This window comes from Nyctereutes procyonoides, unplaced genomic scaffold (assembly GCF_905146905.1).
Source record: "Nyctereutes procyonoides isolate TBG_1078 unplaced genomic scaffold, NYPRO_anot_genome, whole genome shotgun sequence".
In the NCBI taxonomy this organism is placed as follows: Eukaryota; Metazoa; Chordata; class Mammalia; order Carnivora; family Canidae; genus Nyctereutes; species Nyctereutes procyonoides.
Window position 1 is genome coordinate 7,821,923 of NW_026575121.1, and position 19,044 is coordinate 7,840,966.

The window sequence follows — 19,044 nt, forward strand, 5'->3', positions numbered from 1 at the left end:
TAAAAAATCTCTCACTGTTGTTCCACTGCCCAGTGGCTCCTGGTATCTTTGAAGATAAAGTCAAAATGCTTTAGCTTAAGCACAAAACCCTTTCTGCCCTCTGCCTTCCTTCCTTCCTCCCTCCCTCTTGACATAATATGTTTCTCTACAGAGAATCTAGGTCTTTGCTATTCCAAGTATGGTCCATGGACCAGTAGGATGGGCATCATCTGGGAGCCTGTAGAGGTGTAGACGAATCTCAGGCCCCGCTCCAGACCTGAACAGGAAGCTGCATTTTAACACAGTCTGTGGTGACTTGTATACATATTAATGTTTGGAGGGCACTGCTCTATAGCTCGTACCTTTCCAGCCATTTCTTCTCACTTCTGCTGCTCAGGGCTCCTAGCGCAGTTTGGTTTAATTTCTATCCATGTGACACACGTTTTTTAAAAAGCCAGCACTTAGAGACATGTGTCCTTTGTACCCTTTCAATCTCATTTCTACTTCCAATATTTTAAATTCCTTGTATTACTTTCCCATTGTTTATAAAATAAGCCCTGGGGATGTAATGTGTAGCACGTGACTAGTCGACAACACTGGACTGTGCATTTAAAAGTTGCTAAGAAAGTAGGTCTTTTTTTTTTTTAATTAAAAAAATTTTTTTTAAGAAAGTAGGTCTTAAAAGTTCTCATCACAAGGAAAACATTTTGCAGCTAGGTATGGTGACAGATATTAACCAGATTTACTGTGGTGATCATTTTGTACGACGTAAACAAACATCGAACCATTATGCTCTACACCTGAAAGGAATATTATGTTCTGTCACTTATGCCTCAATGTAAAAAAAAAAAAAAATTCCATTGCTGCTGTAACAAATCACTGCAAACTTAGTGGCTGAAGACAGCATGGGTTCATTCCCTTACAGATCTGGAGGTCAGAAGTCAGCAATGAGTATGAAGGGGCTACAATCAGGGCGTCAGCAAGGCTGGCTTCTCCTGGAGGCCCTGGGGGGAATCTGTTCCTTGCCTCTTCTAGCTTCCCTTCAGCTGTCAGCACTCTGGCTCCTCAGCATGTGGCTGCCTCCAACCTCTGCTTTCTTCCTCACATCATTTCCCTTTGACTTTCTTGCCTTCTGCCCATAAGGATCCTTGTGATTACATTGCACTTACTCGGATCATCCAGGATCCTCTTCTATCTCAGAGTCCTCAATTTCTGCAAAGTCCCTCTTGCCATATAAGGTGACCTTCACAGCTTGCAGGCTTGGGGACCTAGATGTCTTTGGAGGGCCATTTTATTCACCCCACCGCACTCCCCTAGCTGTTTCTTTGTTATTTGGATTCGTCTTATCTCTTAATGTGTATATTGGTACCGCTTGACTAATCAAGTTTAGAGTTTTGTTAATTTATTCCTTCCCTTCCATCCTCCTAATATAACTATTCAGTATTCCAGGCATTCTCTTCCTATGATGACACAAGTTTCTTTTTCTCACTGCCATGCCAGTTAGTATACTTTACATTGGCTTTCTCTTACAACTTCTCCAACATTTTGTTTTGAACACTTGTGTAGTTTCCTCTGAACCTTCGACTGCCTTCCTTCAGATTTTGTGACTGTTTTACCAAGTGCCTCTGATGCAAATTTCCACACAGCTTTCCATTTTGTGCCTGTTGGATAACTTATAGAAACCCCATTTGGGGTTTCTTTCCCTCCTGGCAACAGCCCTCTATCAGCCTTCTGCCTTAACCTGGGCTGGTTGTGGGACCTTCCTTTCATAGAACGGCTCTCAACCTCATCTATTGGGGGGGGGGGGTCGGGGGTAGGAGAGGGTGGCTTTAAAATTCACTGATGCTTGGGTCACCCCCACCCAGAGATCCTGCTGTATTGTTGCCTGGGCTTCAGGGCTTTTAAAGCTCCCCGAGTAATTCTAATGTGCAGCCTAGGATGAGAATCAGTGTTTTAAAGTCATCGGGGGAATTGCTCTTATTTGCTTTCCTATGTTGGGTCCCCTGATTTCTGGGTCTCATATCTTCTATTTTCTTGTTTTATTTCTTTGTTTTGATGGAGCATATTATTTGGTGGCTTCCCAAGAGAAGATGCATGCTCAGGTCATTGCATGTCTGAAACTATCCTTATTCGGCCCTCACACTTAGCTTGTAATTTTCTGGTAAGTAGTCCAAATTGGAAATAATTTTCCTTCAGAATTCTGAGGGCAGTGCTATTCTACTTTGAGTATTAGTTCCTGAGAAAGCCAAGGCCATTTGAATTTCAGTCCTTATGTATAAGGGTTTTACCCTGCTTCAACCGGGAAATTTAATACCTCCCCCCCTTTTTTTTCTGGTATTCTCTAAATTCATAATGATGTGCCCTTGAAGGAGGGTCATTTATATTCATTTTCAGTCTGGAAACTCGTTTCTAGTTCTAGGTGATTTTCTTGTGTTACTTCTTTGATTTATTTCCCTTCATTTTCTCTAAGGAATTCTTATTATTGAAATCCTAGGCCTCCTGGATTTATCTTCTTCTTTTTGAAAAAAATATTTTTCTCCTTTAATTTATCTTTGACATTTTTTTTTCCTACTTCTTGGCATATTGGGTTAGACAAATCCTCAGTCCTTCCCCTCCCTCCTGAGTGTCTCCCTTGCTGTCATGTTACTGCCACACGCACACTTCTGACGACAGATGTGTGGGCACTTCCCTCACATCAAGTGTTTCTGTGACATCAGCTGGGGGTCCTATAGTTTAACTCGGTTTGGATACCATCTACCTGGAGGTTCTCACAGGTTAAGGACTCAGTCCCCCCAAACTGCCCTCCCCTTCAGACGCCAAATTGCGAATAGTAGGCCCCTAGGTTACCACAACTTCTGCTCAACATGGGTACAAATTGGGTATTCCCATGATCCCCTTCCTGGGTTCCCTTAATTTGCTAGAATGGTTCACAGAACTCAGGGAAACACGTACTTATGTTTACCAATTTATTAAAAGATACGATAAAGGATACAGATGAACAGCCATATGAAGAGATACATAGAGTGAGGTCTGGGAGTGTCCTGAATGCAGGTGCTTCTGTCCCTGTGAGTTGGGCTATGGTCACCCTCCCAGTGTGGATGTGTTCACCCACCTGGAAATTCCTTGAACCCTCATATTTCTGGGATTTTGTGAAGGCTTCCTCACATAGGCTTATCTAATAATTAACTCCATATCCAGCTCCTCTCCCCTCTTTGGAGGATTAGAGGGTTGGGTCTGGAAATTCCAAATTCTAATTATACTTTGGTCTTTCTGGTGACCAGTTCCCATCCAGTAGCCCATCCAGTAAGCCTCATTAGAACAAAAGATGCTCCTAATGCTCTCACCACTTAGGAATTTATATGGTTTTAGGAGCCTTGTGTGCAAGAGATGGGGTCAAGGCAAATATCAAACCAAGAGATGCTCCTAATGCTCTTATCACTTAGGAAATCAAAAAAGTTTTAGGAGGTCTATGCCAGGAACCTGGGCAGAGACGTGTGTGTGTGTATGTGTGTGTACACATGGGTTTTTTTTTTCTATTATCTCAACAGATTTTCTTATCTATCTTCTAAATATTTTACTGGCTGCCTTTTTGTGCGGGGAGGGAAGATATTTTTATTTTCCCAGAGCTTCTTTCTTCTCTGTTGCTTTTTAAAAACAGCGGCCTATTCTTGTTTCATGGATAAAATATCACCTTCTAGCTCTCAGAGGACCCGGTGCAGGGAGCAGAGGAAAACTTCAAAGAAGGGGGCCCAGAGGCTCACTACTCAGTATGCAGGATTTTACACAATCCTTTCATTCTCAACCCGGGGTTTGACCACCATAACCTTCTGTGCTAGGTGTGCCTGGTTTCATTTATCCAGAGAATACATTTCTGATTTACTGTCAGGGTTGGGAGAGTTAGTGCCTGAATTTACAGGATGGGAACAGGCATAGGCACTTTCCTATCTTTCATCTGTCTTCCTCAGCAGCTGTTGCATCTATTTCTTGGGTCCTGGTGTTGCTCTCTGCAGAAAATCGGCGTCTTGTGGGTATCCTCCATCCCTGCCAGCACGTCTTTTGTTTGGCTCTGATTCTTCATCTACTTCGTCTTTCTAGATTTTTGTCTGGGAATACAGATGTATCTTGGTTTCTGAATGTAGAGTTCAATTCATTTTTCAATTCATTTTCTCTTCTGTTTAGGGTAATTTTTGAGAGAAGGATGAACTGTGGTCTCCCCGCCCACCCCAGAATTCATTTGTTGGAGTCCCAACCCTCTGTACCTCAGAATGTGACTGTACTTGTGATTAGGTCTTTATAGAGATAATCAAGATAAAATGAGGGCATTAGAGATAGCTGTAATCTAACAGGAGACGTGTCCTTATAAAAAGGGGGAAATCTGGGCACAGAGACAGGCATGTGTACAAAGAAGATGATGTGAGGAGACAGGGAGAAGATGGCCATCTAGAAGCCGAGGAGAGAGGCCTAGATCCTTCCCTCACAGATCTCGGAAGGAACCAACATTACAGATACCTTGATTTTTGAACTTCTAGTCTCTAGAACTCTGAGACAATACATTTCTGTGTTTAAGCCACCCAGACTGTGATACTTTGTTATGGCAGCCCTAACTAATGAATGCTGTTTTTCAATTGTTCACACAGTGCCCTTCCTCCTGCTAAGGCTGACGCGTACTCACCTTTAGAACACAACTTAGTGTCAACTCATTTTGAGCAGGTGTTCTTTATCCAGTTTAATAAAGTGTCCTCTTTTAGCTTCTTCTGTCATAATAGCCATCACAATACCCATAATACTGTAGTCATCAGTCTTCTTGTCTGGCTTCCACACTAGGCTATGAGGCACTTGAGGTCTGAGATCATGTCATATAGAGTGCTTGCACATAGAGGCTTAAATATTATTTATTGAACAAATATATTATAAGCATACCTTTTGGGGCAGGGTGAGTAAAAATATATATTTTAGTTGAATAACAAAAATTTAGTAGTGATATATTAAATTAATATTTAGTGATAGAAAAATCATGTGAATACAATTGACAGAAATTGCTGGGGTTTAGAACTAAGAAAAATAGTGACCAAAAGTTTTTCCCCTATTATTTTTGAACAGAAACTTCCTGTGCTCCCTGGGAATCACAGCTGGGTAAGCAAGCATTAGGATGGCAAACAACTCGAAATTCTTCGTAGTTGAGGAGCCATGCGACTTCCCAGTCTCTGTAGCCTTTTAAATGCTACTTACGTTACAGTCTAATCACTGTATTTTTTTTTCTGAGTCAAAAACTAGGACCCATATTCTGATAAAAGACCAATAAAGTGGTTAAGTTTAAAAGGAAGTTATATAAATAGAATTTAGGTTTCTCACTCAATCATCTTATCTGCTTTAACTAAATATTTTATTACTCCTTTTAACCTCTTGAGTAGAAGATGTGTGCCCCTGGTCCATTTCCATCTCTTTCAGGTCTTATATGGGATAGTTGTGATAAGGACTAGCCTTCTCTAATGTAAAAAGAAGGGGTCATTAGGGAACCGCTCTCCACCTTCGATGTCTTGTCACAGTCCTCTTGTGTTTAGGATTTAGATAAGAGGAAAATCCTAGGATATTTTTGCCTGTCTAACGAAGCAGGGTTTGAATATGTGAGGGCTTTCTGAACACATCTGGAGTTCCATTATTCTAATTAGTAGTGCTGTAGATGATATCATTCCGAAAGCCTTTCTCCCTTCCTGGCAAGTGCTTATTATTTGATGGAATGTGGGTTTTTATAGTGACAGAAATGGGGGAATGAATTAAGAAGTGCTTGAGAAAAATTATAGTAAGGAAAAAGGCGTGTGTGTGTGGGGGAACCAGCCTTCATAAGCTTTATGGGTTATTAGTCCAAAGAACTAGGCCTGAAATATGTAGTGAGCTGCCATGATGCTGCTGGTAGTTTTATGAGAACAATGGCATTTCCTACGTATTAGCTTATCAGGTTGCCCTCTCCGCCTTACAGAGGGTGGGCCACAAATCACTGTGAGTAGAGAAAGTGTATGACAAATGAACAGACAAATACGTGGAATCTCATAAATTCCAGAATGCATGGTCACTATGCCAGTGTCTGAAATGCAGTCCCTGCGGGTCAGTGGGACTGAAGGGCATCCTGCTGTGCGTGCTGGTTCTCCTAAGGCTGCCCCTTGAGGCTCTAATTCAGCCAGAGGTAATGACTCTTGAGCTCCTGGACAGCCTTTTTCTTCTGAGAAATAAATATGAGCTTTAGGTACCGATTAGGGATGCAAAGACTTAGAAAGAAATCCATCTCTGGAATTCTATGGTATCCATCACCAGTTGACAAGTTATTTAATAGGATGCCATTAATGAGCAGTAGGCATGTCTGTGTTTCTAAAGTCACTGTCTCCATTGCTTGTCTCTGGTATTAACTGATCAGCGACTTGGGGTATATATGGTTTCTTTAAATTTAAATTTAAATTTAATTTAATTTAATTTAATTTATCTTATTTTATCTTATTTTATTTATTTATTTATTTATTTATTTATTTATTTATTTATTTATTTATTTACAGAGAAATATAGCTTGGTTTGAGAGCAATATCTTTCCTAGGCAAGGCCCGCTTTCCCAAATCTACATGTGTAAGGCATTAGTTGAGCTCCCTATATGTTGAATATGACAGCATTTCAGCTGAGCAGCAAAGGAGTTAGGAGGGGCTGAAGGGAGGCACGTTGCAGGCAGAGAGCCAAGTGGCAGACTCAGGGCTTCAGAATCTGCTAAACCTGAAGTTTTAAATCCATTTTGGCCACGTGGTCCAGTTCAAGTTATTTTACATATCCAAGGCTATCTCCTTGTTCACAAAAGGAGGATGATATCTACTTCATAGAATTTAAGGGTTTGGGATGCCTGGGTGGCTCAGCGGTTGAGCATCTGCCTTTGGCCCAGGGCATGATCCTGGAGACCCAGGATCAAGTCCCACATCAGGCTCCCTGCATGAAGCCTGCTTATCCCTCTGCGTATATCTCTGTGTCTCTCATGAATAAATAAACAAAATCTAAAAAAAGAAAAAAAAAGTTAAAAAATAAATTTATATGAAAAAAAGAATTTAAGGGTTTAATAAAGTAGTAGAAATAAATGCCTGGCAATTGAATGTATTGGCACTCTTGTAAATGAGGTAAAAACTGTAGATTTTCCTTCTCCCTGCTGGGCTCATTCTTAGTCCAGTTTCATCTCCATGCTCTCTCCTTACCAGAGTCTAGTTACAATTGCTGCTAGTTAGTGGGAATATACTTGAAATAGAGGAAAATTAAATATGTTTTTCAAATCCTTATCACTAGAAAAATAAAGTATGTTGATGATCTCTGAGGGGATATTTTTTTAAGCTTAATTAAACAAACGTTTAGATCATCCTTTAAAATGTGCTGGATGATTATGCTGATACCAGCTTTGTTTTTATATATCCCCAGGGAGATCTGCAGACATATGCATTAATCACTCAATAAGCAAGTGTGTATGGAGAGCTTACTGTATGCTTGGTACAGAGGTTGAGTTATTAGAACCAGTCCCATGGTAGGCAGACTAGTATATTGTGGTGATGCTTTTTCCTATGATTTTTCCCCCTATATATTTATAGGCCAGAAGCCGGGCTTATAAGGATTCTCTAAAGGAGGAAGAAAATAAAAAATTGCAAAAGATGAAGGAGGAACAGCATCAGAAGGTACGCATAAGACCTTGCTGGTCGCAGCTAATCATTTCCTTGTAGTACTAGATAATTTTGAAGATTTTCTGAACAGAAGGATTTACATACATGAAAATCATGAGAAAACATTAAAAATTAAAAAAAAATGAGTTATGAGGATCGTGGGGTGTGGTCAAAAGTCCTGGTCAAAACTTTCATGGTACTTCGGCTCATAGGAGGGCTATAGTGTATCGCTATCGGTGGGCCAATAGTTCATGGAGAAGATGACAACACTTGTGAACTTCTGATCTACAAAATAAATCCACGTCACTGCCATTTTTCAAACTAAAGATAATTGAAATTATACGTAGTGTCCAGGGAATACTATAATGCATAACAAATAGCCATAAAAAGTTATGAAACTGGCTTATTCACTTAAAACACACGTATAATAAAGATCTTCTATGCATGTATACAAATATGTGAGGTATTCCAAATGTTCTGAAGATACAAATCAATGAAATGAATGCAGAGCCTCCTAAGAACAGCGCTTAAAGGGTAATTCTCATTAGAATATAAAATTTCTGGTATGATAACTGAAAATGTTCAATGTTGTAACTTTATGGTTATACCTGTGTTTTATACATATGCTCAGATGGGGCCAGAAGCTCCTCAGCATGGGATGAGAATGAAGACCAGCGGTTAGCTCCAAGCTGCCACCTCATTCCAAATCTTTGTGTGTGTGTGTGTGTGTGTGTGTGTGTGTTGTGTGTTTTAAAGATTTTGTTTATTTAAGAGAGAAAGTGGTTGAGAGAGAGAGAAAGATCACAAGCAGGGGGAGTGGCAGAGGAAGAAGCAGGCTCCCCACTGAGCAGGGAGCCCAATATGGGGCTCGATCCCAGGCCCCTGAGATCATAAGCTGAGCTGAAGGCAGATGCTCAACTGACTAAGCCACCCAGGCACTCCCCAATCCCACCCTCCTTTTTTTATTTTTAAGATTTTAGATTCCAGATCTTTGAGAAGAAGCAAGATAAATTATTTAGCTAGTTGGACACCATTATCTTCCCCATCATTTTCACTTTCCAACTTCTCCCCTTGCCATTTTGGTGTTGATAAATCCTGACATTTCTTCCAGAATCTCTCTCCAATCCGTATCTTCAATTATATAATTAACTTGAATTCTAACTCCTATTTGATTTCCTTGATTTGGTTTAAATTATTTCCTTGTATCTTTGCTGTACAACACAATTTATTACAGCCCTTGTGTGTAAAATCACTTTATGAAATAGACTGTATGTACTAATCATCATTGCTATAATTTGACCCTTTTGAGTGCTATCCTCCTTCCAACAATTGTCAAATCCTTACTCCTTTGTCGTTCCCATTAGCATATGGTATAAATGACTGTGTCATTGAACTGCTTTGTGCATAGAAGGTAATAATTAAATCACTGAAAGAAATAACATAAGTTGTACATTTAGTTATTAAGCCACTATATAAACAATGAAGAACCTAAGAAACATTTTTATTTCATGGTGTTTTTTTATTGAACAAATCTTTTTCTTTTGACAAAGGCCTCATATTGAAATTCACAATGAAATAATTAATATTATAGTAAGATTCTGTAGTAATTAACATGTAGAAGTGAGGTCTGGTATATTCTCATGTTGTACTTTCAATAAGGTCTGTCAATTGACATGTAAATGTCAGTCTGTTTCTGTGACCTTTTAACTTAATATCAAGTCCTGAGGTGCTTATATACTGAGGAGAATGTTGTGAAGTCAGCGTAAGATGTGATTTATGTAAAAAATAACTTCTAGTGAATTTTAAATAGTACTTTATAAAGTTTGGTGGAATATTTGAACGTGAAAACCATTAAAAGTAGAATGTTTCACAAAGAGAATGCTCAACAGATTAGAAAATCAGATCTGGGATTTAATTTTCGGGTTGAACAGTTATTTTAAACAGTGAAAATTAAGCTTTTTATTTCTTAATCTTGTTTTTCTTCTAGAGTTAGACAAATATTGATATATACATATTTTCTGGTTATTGATTGAGCATATTTTTCTTTTGCATAAATTATTTTCCTTTACTTACTGTAGCTTTGAGTAAACTGATTACCTTTGGCATATACATAATCCCATCATTAAGAGTTTTTCAATAACAGTAGAATAGAGAAGGTTATTTACCTTATTTTTATTTCTCTTCTTTTGTGTTCAATCTGTTGTTTACATGTCCATGAAGGCATTGGTAGAGCCTCTCATTCCATATCACTTTGATGATTTAGCTTAAGAAAATACAGATCACGTTTATGGTAAGAAGATAAAGGAAACCAGACATATAATATCACATTTATTCATGTGTTTGTTAATTTCGTTCATTCAACAAGTATTTAGTGAAAATTCACTATGAAGTGATTCATGAGCAGATAATCTAGGTTAAGGTAAGGTGATTGCACATTTAATTTGCTCTGTGTGTCTCTTTCACATTCTTTCATTACTCTGGTCTCTGGACATAGTAGGTTCTTCCTTAATGTTAAACTTTCAATATTTTACATTTAATTCAGTTCCCTCCTCTCACAGAAATTTCTTTATAATCCCCTTTTTTCTCCTATATGCTCAGTATATTCTTCTCATTTGACTACATTTTTTTTACTACATTTTTTTTAATGAACAAATACATTCTTGCCTTTATAAAATAACCCCTTCCTTAATTCTGCTATTCTTAGAGATACCATCTTTTTTGCTTATATTGAGGAGGGGGGAGGAAAGACAAAGGTAATCATAATGTAATCACAACTTTATTATCTGTTTTGCCCTTTGTTCTTTATGTTCTTTTTTTTTTTGTTCTTTATGTTCTGATTTAGATTTAGAAATGCTTGTACCAAAACCTCTCCAAAGGTAAAATTCCTTCTGACCATTCAATTCAGTGGTCATTTTGCAATCCCTGTCTCCCTGTAACAGTGTGTAATATCTCTTCGAAGTTTTCCCTTTCTAGCCACCCCCTGCCCCCTTTTTTCCCCTGGTGGATCTCTCTCCAAGTAATTTATCTTGGTATCCATCCATCCATCCATCCATCCATCCATCCATCCATCCTATCGACAAACATATATTGAGCTCCTATTATATTTGGAGCCTTTTGCAAGATGTTAGAGCTTCAATTAAGAATGGGATAGACAAGGTTCCTGACCTCCCAAAGTTTGCTTCTTAATGGAGGAGATAGACAATTAAAAGGAGACAAAGAAATAAAACACTGCATTTTTAATTTATGGTGATCAATCACTTTGTAGTAATTAATGCTGCAAAGAAAGGAAATTGTGTGTGGTGATAATTTCAGGGTAGTGTATTGAATACTGCCCATTGCCTACCTGTCTTCTAAAACCCTGATTTTTTTTCTTCAGAAATACATTCTCCCTGTCATAGCCCATGTTTCAGAGAAGGCAGGCACATCTAAGTCCCAGGGATCTGATCCCAAAGGATCTAACTGCTCTTGGGAGTTCCATTCTCCTCAACTGTGGTTGGTTCAGCTATGGACATGGAAATCATTCCAACCAGTGAGTCTTAAGGGAACCCTGTCTTCAGTACAGAGTTTTATCAGTATGAAATATACTAGTCTTCTCATTTAATGATTTTCAGCTTGATTTTTTTTTTTTTGCCTTTTTATTTTGTATGATTCTAGTATTTTCTCTCTTGGCTTTTTTGTTAGAATTTATATGGCAATTTCTCCCCATCACTTAATTTTAACCCCACTGTATCATTTGGTTTTAAATTATATTTCTAGTGACAAAAGGGGCTGTTTTTTCTTTAACCCAGTATCACGATCAGTTTTGATTTAATATATTCTCATTTATTGTGATTACTACTGCATTTGCACATCTTCTTGTTATATAATTTGCTTTTTTAGCTATATTTTCTTATTTTCTCTATTTTTTGACTTTCTGAATTTTTCTGTTCCATGTATTTGCCTTTCCTCTTTTCTCTCCTCTCCTATCTTACCCTCTTACCCTCCCCCCTCCCCTCCCTGGTGGTCAGAAATTTCAGTTTTGTTTTTTTTTAAGATTTTATTTATTTATTCATGAGAGAGAGAGAGAGAGAGAGGCAGATACATAGGCAGAGGGAGAAGCAGGCTCCATGCAGGAAGCCTGATGTGGGAGTCGATCCCAGGACTCCAGGATCACGCCCTGGGCCAAAGGCAGGCATTAAACCACTGAGCCACCCTGGGATACCCTCAGTGTTTTTGTTTTTAATCTTATATGACCTTTGGTCTGTTGAATCTCAAAACATATGTTTGACTTTAGGGGAATTTCTAATTCTTTTATATTTCTCCTCCTATGTTGTCTTTGTTCTTTATTTCTGGGATATGTAGCAAATGGATTTTGGGAATCTGAGATCTGTTCCTTACACTTCTTAATTGTTTTCCTTATACTTTTTGTTTGGCCTTTTTCGTTGCATTCTGGGAGAAATCTTTAATTAGATCTTCCTGCTCACTGATTTATTTCATAAGTTTCCACTCTGCTTATCTGGCACACGTATTGAACTTATTTACCAAGATTGCCAACATTGTGCTGTGTAAGCGCCATATTCTTTCTGAACTCTTCGTTGATGGGAATAACACAGACATTCAAGCTTTCTATCTACTATTTTAACTGTATTTTTTCCTTTCCATTTAAGTTTTTATATAACTTTTTATGTCTTTTTCACTACAGTGGGATAGGTCATGAAAGAAAATCCACTGGACCATGTCTTTAGCTACAAAAAAAGGGGGGGGGGTTGATAAATTGTAATCTCCACTGTTTTCTTTCTCAAGTGTATGATTCTTGGGCATCTTGGACATTTTGTTTCTTTGGGCATGCTGCCAAGTGAAGTATTTAGGAGCTTGTCTTCGGGGAGTAGTAGCCTCTTTTTCTCCTATAGTCAGTAGTACCTGGGACATTGTCCTGTTTCTCTGAGCCGGATACCCCTCTTCCATCCGCTGGCTACACAGTGGCCCATGTCAGTGCTGTCTACCATGTAGTCAAGTCTGGGAGGGGAAAGGGCTTTCAGTGCACTCCTTCAACTCATCCTCTTAATGACTACCTCAGTATCCCCTTTTGGAGCTCTTTCGGAAGCACAGCTAACTCAGCTCAGTTTACCCTGCACATTTGCTTCCCTGTGTAACTTATCCGGTCTCTTTTCTACCACTCGGGAACAGATTTCCAACAGGCCAGTTGCACTTACTGATTTTGCATATTTATTTATTTATTTTTTAATTTTTATTTATTTATGATAGTCACAGAGAGAGAGAGAGAGAAAAAGAGAGAGAGAGAGAGAGAGAGAGGCAGAGGCATAGGCAGAGGGAGAAGCAGGCTCCATGCACCGGGAGCCCGACGTGGGATTAGATCCCGGGTCTCCAGGATCACACCGTGGGCCAAAGGCAGGCGCTAAACTGCTGTGCCACCCAGGGATCCCAATTTTGCATGTTTATTGATTTATAGTCATGTGGAAAGTAAAAACAAGCCAAAGAGAGAGAGAGAGAGAGAGAGAGAGAGAGAATACTGAAATAATTGGTTGACAGAGAAAAGGATTATAGAATATATTAAAAATTATGATAGCATTTTATGGGGAATGCATGCAAAGTTGTATTCTGAGATGTTGTGCTCAGAAAAGAAAAAATTATAACTTTTAAATCCAATCAGTACTAAAAAGGAAACGAATTAAGCATCCAGTCTAAGAATTTAGAACAAGAACAATAAAGCATACTGAAGGCAGTAATTAAGATAAGAATGGAAATTAATAACAACTTCAAGAAGCAGCTGTTATAAAAATCTAACAGCTTGTTTTTTGATAAGGTCAACAAAATGAACAAATCTATGGCAAGTCTAATCAAGAAGAGATTAGTAAAAATGCAAATACACAACATTAGAAATGAGGAGCCAGAACCATAGATTTGGAAAAGATTAAGCTTATATTACTATAGATAATGCTATGCTAATAATTGATATGTGGATTAAGTGAATGATTTTACAGGGAAATATAAAACTCTAAACTGATTCAGAGTTAAAACACACAAAGACAAATGAAAATGCAAGTGATTTCTAAAGTTTTCTAAGAATTATTCTCCCCTAGCAAGCTAACCTTGGGAAATTTCACAGGCAAGTTCATTGGAATTTTCAAGGAACAAATTTTTTCTCTTATGCTTTACGAAGAACTTTACAAGTTGTTTCAGAGCAAGGAAAAAGAAAAAGTAATTTAGAATTAATACTGAACTGTAGTCCTCATGATGGCACAGCCTGATAAAGAAAATACACACACATAGAAACTTGTAGAGGTTAACTTTGGAAGAAAATTCTAGTTAATGGTATATTTTCTCTTAACTAATTTACCAAGGCAAAGTAAGGTTTATTCTAGGAACAGCAAGGTAACTGACTATATATTATAACTTTTTATATCTTTTCACTACAGAAGGATAGGTCATGAAAGAAAATCCACTGGAGCCCCCTCTTTAGCTACAATAAAAAGGATTGATAAATTGTAATCTCTACTACTAATTTAAAAGCAACAATAACAACAACTAAGGTGAACTAGAAATTTAAAAGATTGGCTTAACATACATATAGTCTACCAAACCAATAACCAATGCTAACTCAGAGATGAAATATTAGAGCAGTGAACAATATCGGGGTATCTGCAACCTCTACTACCAACCAGTATTTGGACCTGGAAATTCTAACCTAGTACTTCATAAAGTTATTTGATGGAAAACTTTCTTTTTTAAATGAAAACTATTAATATAGCATGGAACAAGGTTTGGGAATTATTTTAGCCAACTTGATGAAGCAAAAATAAAAAAGGAGGCTTTATAATTATTGAAAATAAGTAAAGTTATTATTTTTGGATGGGAGCAATTTGCCTGTACAACCTAAGAGAATCAACTGAAAAAAGATTAGAACAAATGGAATTAAATAAAAGAATCGGTTATAAAATAGATCCAGGAATCTCAACACCTTTCTCGAATATTAGCAAACATCAATTAGAAAATATAATGGAATAAAAAGACCTTATCAAAAAACAGCTATGTTAAGACATTGCTCAATTAAAAAAAGTAAATAAGCCAAAAAACGTCCAAACTTTCCTATGATCCGTGTCAGTTTGAATTAATGTGGAGATGGTAAAATTCAATATTGTGATGACTGTAGTTCCATCCAAATTAATTTGTGAGGTGTGCGCAATTCCAATAAGATTTTCAGTGGAATGAGGTGGTTTGAAAAACTATTTCTACATTTCAACCGTGAGAATAATCACAAGATTAAATAAGAAGCTTTACAGAAATATAGACAATAATTTGTGTTTGCTGGGGCAAGGAGAGCCTACAGAATTAGCTATGAAAAAATACCTCAAACTCCCTTGTTCTGCTGCTCATAAGAGGTGAACAGAAGGGCTCTTTGACGACTTCAAATTAGAATTTCCTAAATGTATAAGCATTAGATGTAAAAGTATAAGTTTATTCTGCGGAAATCATCAGAGATCAGAGAGATGTTCACAGGGTGTATACCTAAGCATTGTTTTTTTTTTTTTAATATTACTGGAAGGTTTGAAAACACTTGTTTAGTGATAGAGGATTTGAGAAGTTTGAAGTTTGGAATACCATGTAGCAGTTGCTACTGTGTTTTAAAGAGATGGGGATACGATGATCTATATAAAAATGAAAAATAAATACATTTTGTAAAATAGACTCCGGGCAAGTTTTGAAACCTGCCTCTTCTCATTGTACTTTGTGCAGATTACTTCATCCCTCTAAGCTTTACTATGTATGGTAGTTGTTTACCTTGTGATACTGTTTCTAGGATCAAATGGGAGAAAGCTTGTGGACAGTTCATCTTAATGCCTGGCACGTGGTAAGCCTACAAATGTGATCTGAGGTGCTGATAAGAGGTTATAATCTTGCATAAATCAAGAAATGAAGGAAAATATACGGACATGTTATCCCTGGGTAGAGAGATTTTATGGGTGATCTTTATGTCCTCCTTTATTTTATTTTATTTTTTAAGAAAATATTTTATTTATTTATTTGAGAGAGAGAGCGAGCATGAGTTGGGGGAGGAGCAGAGGGAGAGGGAGAAGCAGACTCTCGGCTGAGCAGGGAGAAGACGTGGGGCTTGATCCTGAGATCGTGACCTGAGCGGAAGGCAGATGCTTAACTGACTGAGCCACCCCAGGCACTTCTGTGTCTTCCTTTATTGTTTCTGTACTTTCTGCACTTTCCATGATGAATAAGTACGTTTTATGAGAAATATTTTTTTCAAAAAAAGAAAGTTAATTAGGAAATATTTCTGGGCTGGGAGACAGAGAGCTATGTGATTCCATGGTTTTTATAGCTGGAAGTCCATTTCTCTTTATATTAAAATGGTACAACTAAAACACTAATTAGTACAAGGAGAATACACAGGATTAATGCTATTTTTGACTCCCCTGCTTTACTCATTAATATTTACTTCATTTGATTTGGTTATCTCCTCTTAATTTGTTGATGTGGTTTCCACTTTTCTCCTTAGTGAAGGCCATCTTTGTCCTTCTGGACAAAGGCATTGCTGTGAGGAGCCCCCAGACCAAGACTTCTCTCAACCATCCCCTCCCCATAAAGCTCCTCTCTTGTATTTAAAAACATTCAATAGAAGCGATTCTTTAACATCTGTGGCATCAGCTCTCCAGCTTCCACTGTCTTTTTCCCCTTGAGTGGAGACAACATCCTCTCCTGGGGGGAGTTTGTCCTGGCCAGGTGACAGCACTTAAATGTTGACATAAAGTGGTCAAGCTGAACCATGTCCAGAACACGCCTCCCTGGGATTCAGACATGACTTCAAAATGACCCTATTTTACTCTTCAGTTACTGCACACAGCCTTGCTCTGGGGCATCCCTTTCATTCTGGCCACAGCGGGTTTCCCCAGTGTCGCTCTTGCACACACCTGGCTGCTGTGTGGTTGACCCTTTGGCCCATTGGACCACACAGAAGCAACTTCTACAGTTTCTAGCAGGAATGGTGAGTCCTCTACTTCTCACTGTTAGCTTGGGCCCCAACATGGATCTTTGGCACTACTTGCAGCTCCCCAGCCTGTCCCCTGGCAAGAGCAACCCTCCCGGAGGGGTGAGCAAAGGCAGAGGCACAGCTTGCTGAGTTGTCCACACTTACCTACCCCACGTTGGCCAATGTTTACTGCAGGTTCTGCCCTTTGCATCTCCAAGGTGAGATTTTATTTATCTTATTATTCAGTGCCCTCTTTGTGTGGAGCTTTGTCTGAATGTAGGGAGACATGGAAAGCAGTGAAAGACGGGCTCTCTTTCCTCCGGGAGACTTCCTGGCCTACGTATATTGTTGAACAACGCCCAGCAACGCTTGCTCCTTGTTTCTCTTCACCCCTTCCTTTATATGCCCGTGTTCTGTTGCTTGAATTGGTGTTCAGCAGTCTATTTCTATGTGCTTTGTCTTGCAGTTCCCCTTGTTACACTACGGTTTCCTTCAGGGTGGAGCTGTATCTATTTGCATCGGTCCCTGCAGCATGCATCCAGCTGTCCGGGAAACAGTCGGTGCTTACCAAATGCATGCTGAGTGGGACAGGCTCGATAGTTTCTCAGGTGCTGTGGGTCTTATTCCTCCCACTTAAAGTGTTTTGATCTCCTTAACGTCCAAATCTCAGTCCTTGGGACAAGAACAACTTTCTCATATCTGTCCAACTGGATATTGCACTTCTGTACGAGAAACCAGTAAATGAAGCAAGGATGTGCTCATAAGGCATGCGGGCGCATCTGCAAAGGCTGTCAATTCAGCAGAACAAATTAATTAGTTGAAATTATCCTTCATGGTACCAAAGGAAAACCAGCCTCTCCCTCGTAAATACGCTTTGCTAGATATAGAATAATCATCCTGAGCGCAGCGATGCCAGGGCCTCCCCTCTGCCATCTGGAGTGATGTCCTTGCATGGCGATGCCTCATCAGCGCTGCCCCGGGTTCTTTCCTCCTGCTCTGTTTCCTCCTCTCCCTGTCCTTGCTCTGTCATAGGATGATGTGTGGTCCTCTCTTCCCATCCTCTTCTCTTCCTCGCCAGTGGTTCTTGGCCTCATAATGTAGCATTCTGCTTTTTAACATTTTTACATATTCAAAACCATGTATTCATTAGGATGTGCAAATAGAGGGGAATATAAAGCACCAGAAGTGGTCTTACCACGCAGGTAAACCTCAGCTGATGGCATGAGGAAGGGAAATACGCACCTGGGTCAAAAGTTAGAAAGCAAAAATCATGTATGATGTGCCTCTTCCCCTGCCTATTCACCCTCCATGCTGCTTCTCTCCCCAGTGATAATTATAGTCAACATTTTGGTGTATGTTTTTTTTTAGAAAATTATTTTAAGTATAATACACATTTGTACATAAAAGTTGAAATGGATGTGCATCCATCTTTTCACATGGGATAGTCCCAAGAAAACTGCTCTGGACCTACCTTTTTTTTTCCCCTCTATTTAATTTATTTGTCCCATGGGAAATCTTTTTTTTTTTTTTGAGTATTTGGCACACGATGTTACATTAAGGTGTACAACTTAGGGAATTACCAAGTTTATACCTATGCTAGGTTCACCACAAGCATGGCTACCATCTGTCCCAATACATCACTCACTATCACAACATCATTGACTGTACTCCTTAAGCTGTGTCTTCTAGTCCTGTGATCTGTTCGTTCCATTACTGGAAGCTTTCACTCATTTTACCCAAGCCCTTGCCCCTCTCCCCTCTGGAAACCATCAGTTTGTTCTCTGAACCTATCTTTTATTACTTAATGTATCTTAGAGATCCCTCTATAGGTGCCTCCCCTTCTCTCTCATCTACCTTATTCTTTGTTTCTCCTGCATAGTATTCCATTGTATAAATGCTTTAACTTCTTCATCCAGGTCCTTATTAATGGGCACTAAGACTTTCTCTGGAACTTTTACTTTTCAGTAATACAGCTGTGACCATCCCTTATATGTATATCTTTAAACAGTTTGGCAAGGACGCTGGGGTGGCTCAGCAGTTGAGCGTCTGCCTTCGGCTCATGTCGATCCCGAAGTCCTGGAATCGAGTCCCGCAGCAGGCTCCCTACAAGGAGCCTGCTTCTCTTTCTGCCTGTGTCTCTGCCTCTTTCTCTGTCTCTCATGAATAAATAAATGAAATCTTTAAGAAAAGTAAACAGTTCTGCAAAGGATGTGTACATTTTATATGTTGATGGTTCTGCTGAATTATCCTCCAAAAACGGAATCTGTTTTCACTAATTTAGATATGCCACCAAAGTGCTTGACTGCACTTGATTTTCTGTTGATCTTTTCTACTTTTTTCCAGTATGATAGAAAAATTTTTATCTCATTCTTCTGATTTTTATTTGATTGTGTCACTTGTTTATGGGTTTCCTTT

At 38.8% G+C, this 19,044-nt stretch overlaps 1 protein-coding gene across 4 annotated transcripts in view; it reads left to right on the plus strand.

The window, feature by feature from the left end:
- Positions 1-19,044, plus strand: part of EPSTI1 (epithelial stromal interaction 1) — a 92,787-nt gene that overhangs the window by 56,646 nt on the left and 17,097 nt on the right. For 3 of the 4 annotated variants that reach the window (XM_055336167.1, XM_055336170.1, XM_055336169.1), the window contains one exon: positions 7,584-7,667. The exons of the other annotated variant lie outside the window; for it this stretch is intronic. In XM_055336167.1, coding sequence (XP_055192142.1) covers positions 7,584-7,667 — 84 coding nt within the window. The remainder of the gene's footprint in view (positions 1-7,583; positions 7,668-19,044) is intronic. 4 annotated transcript variants of the gene reach the window in all.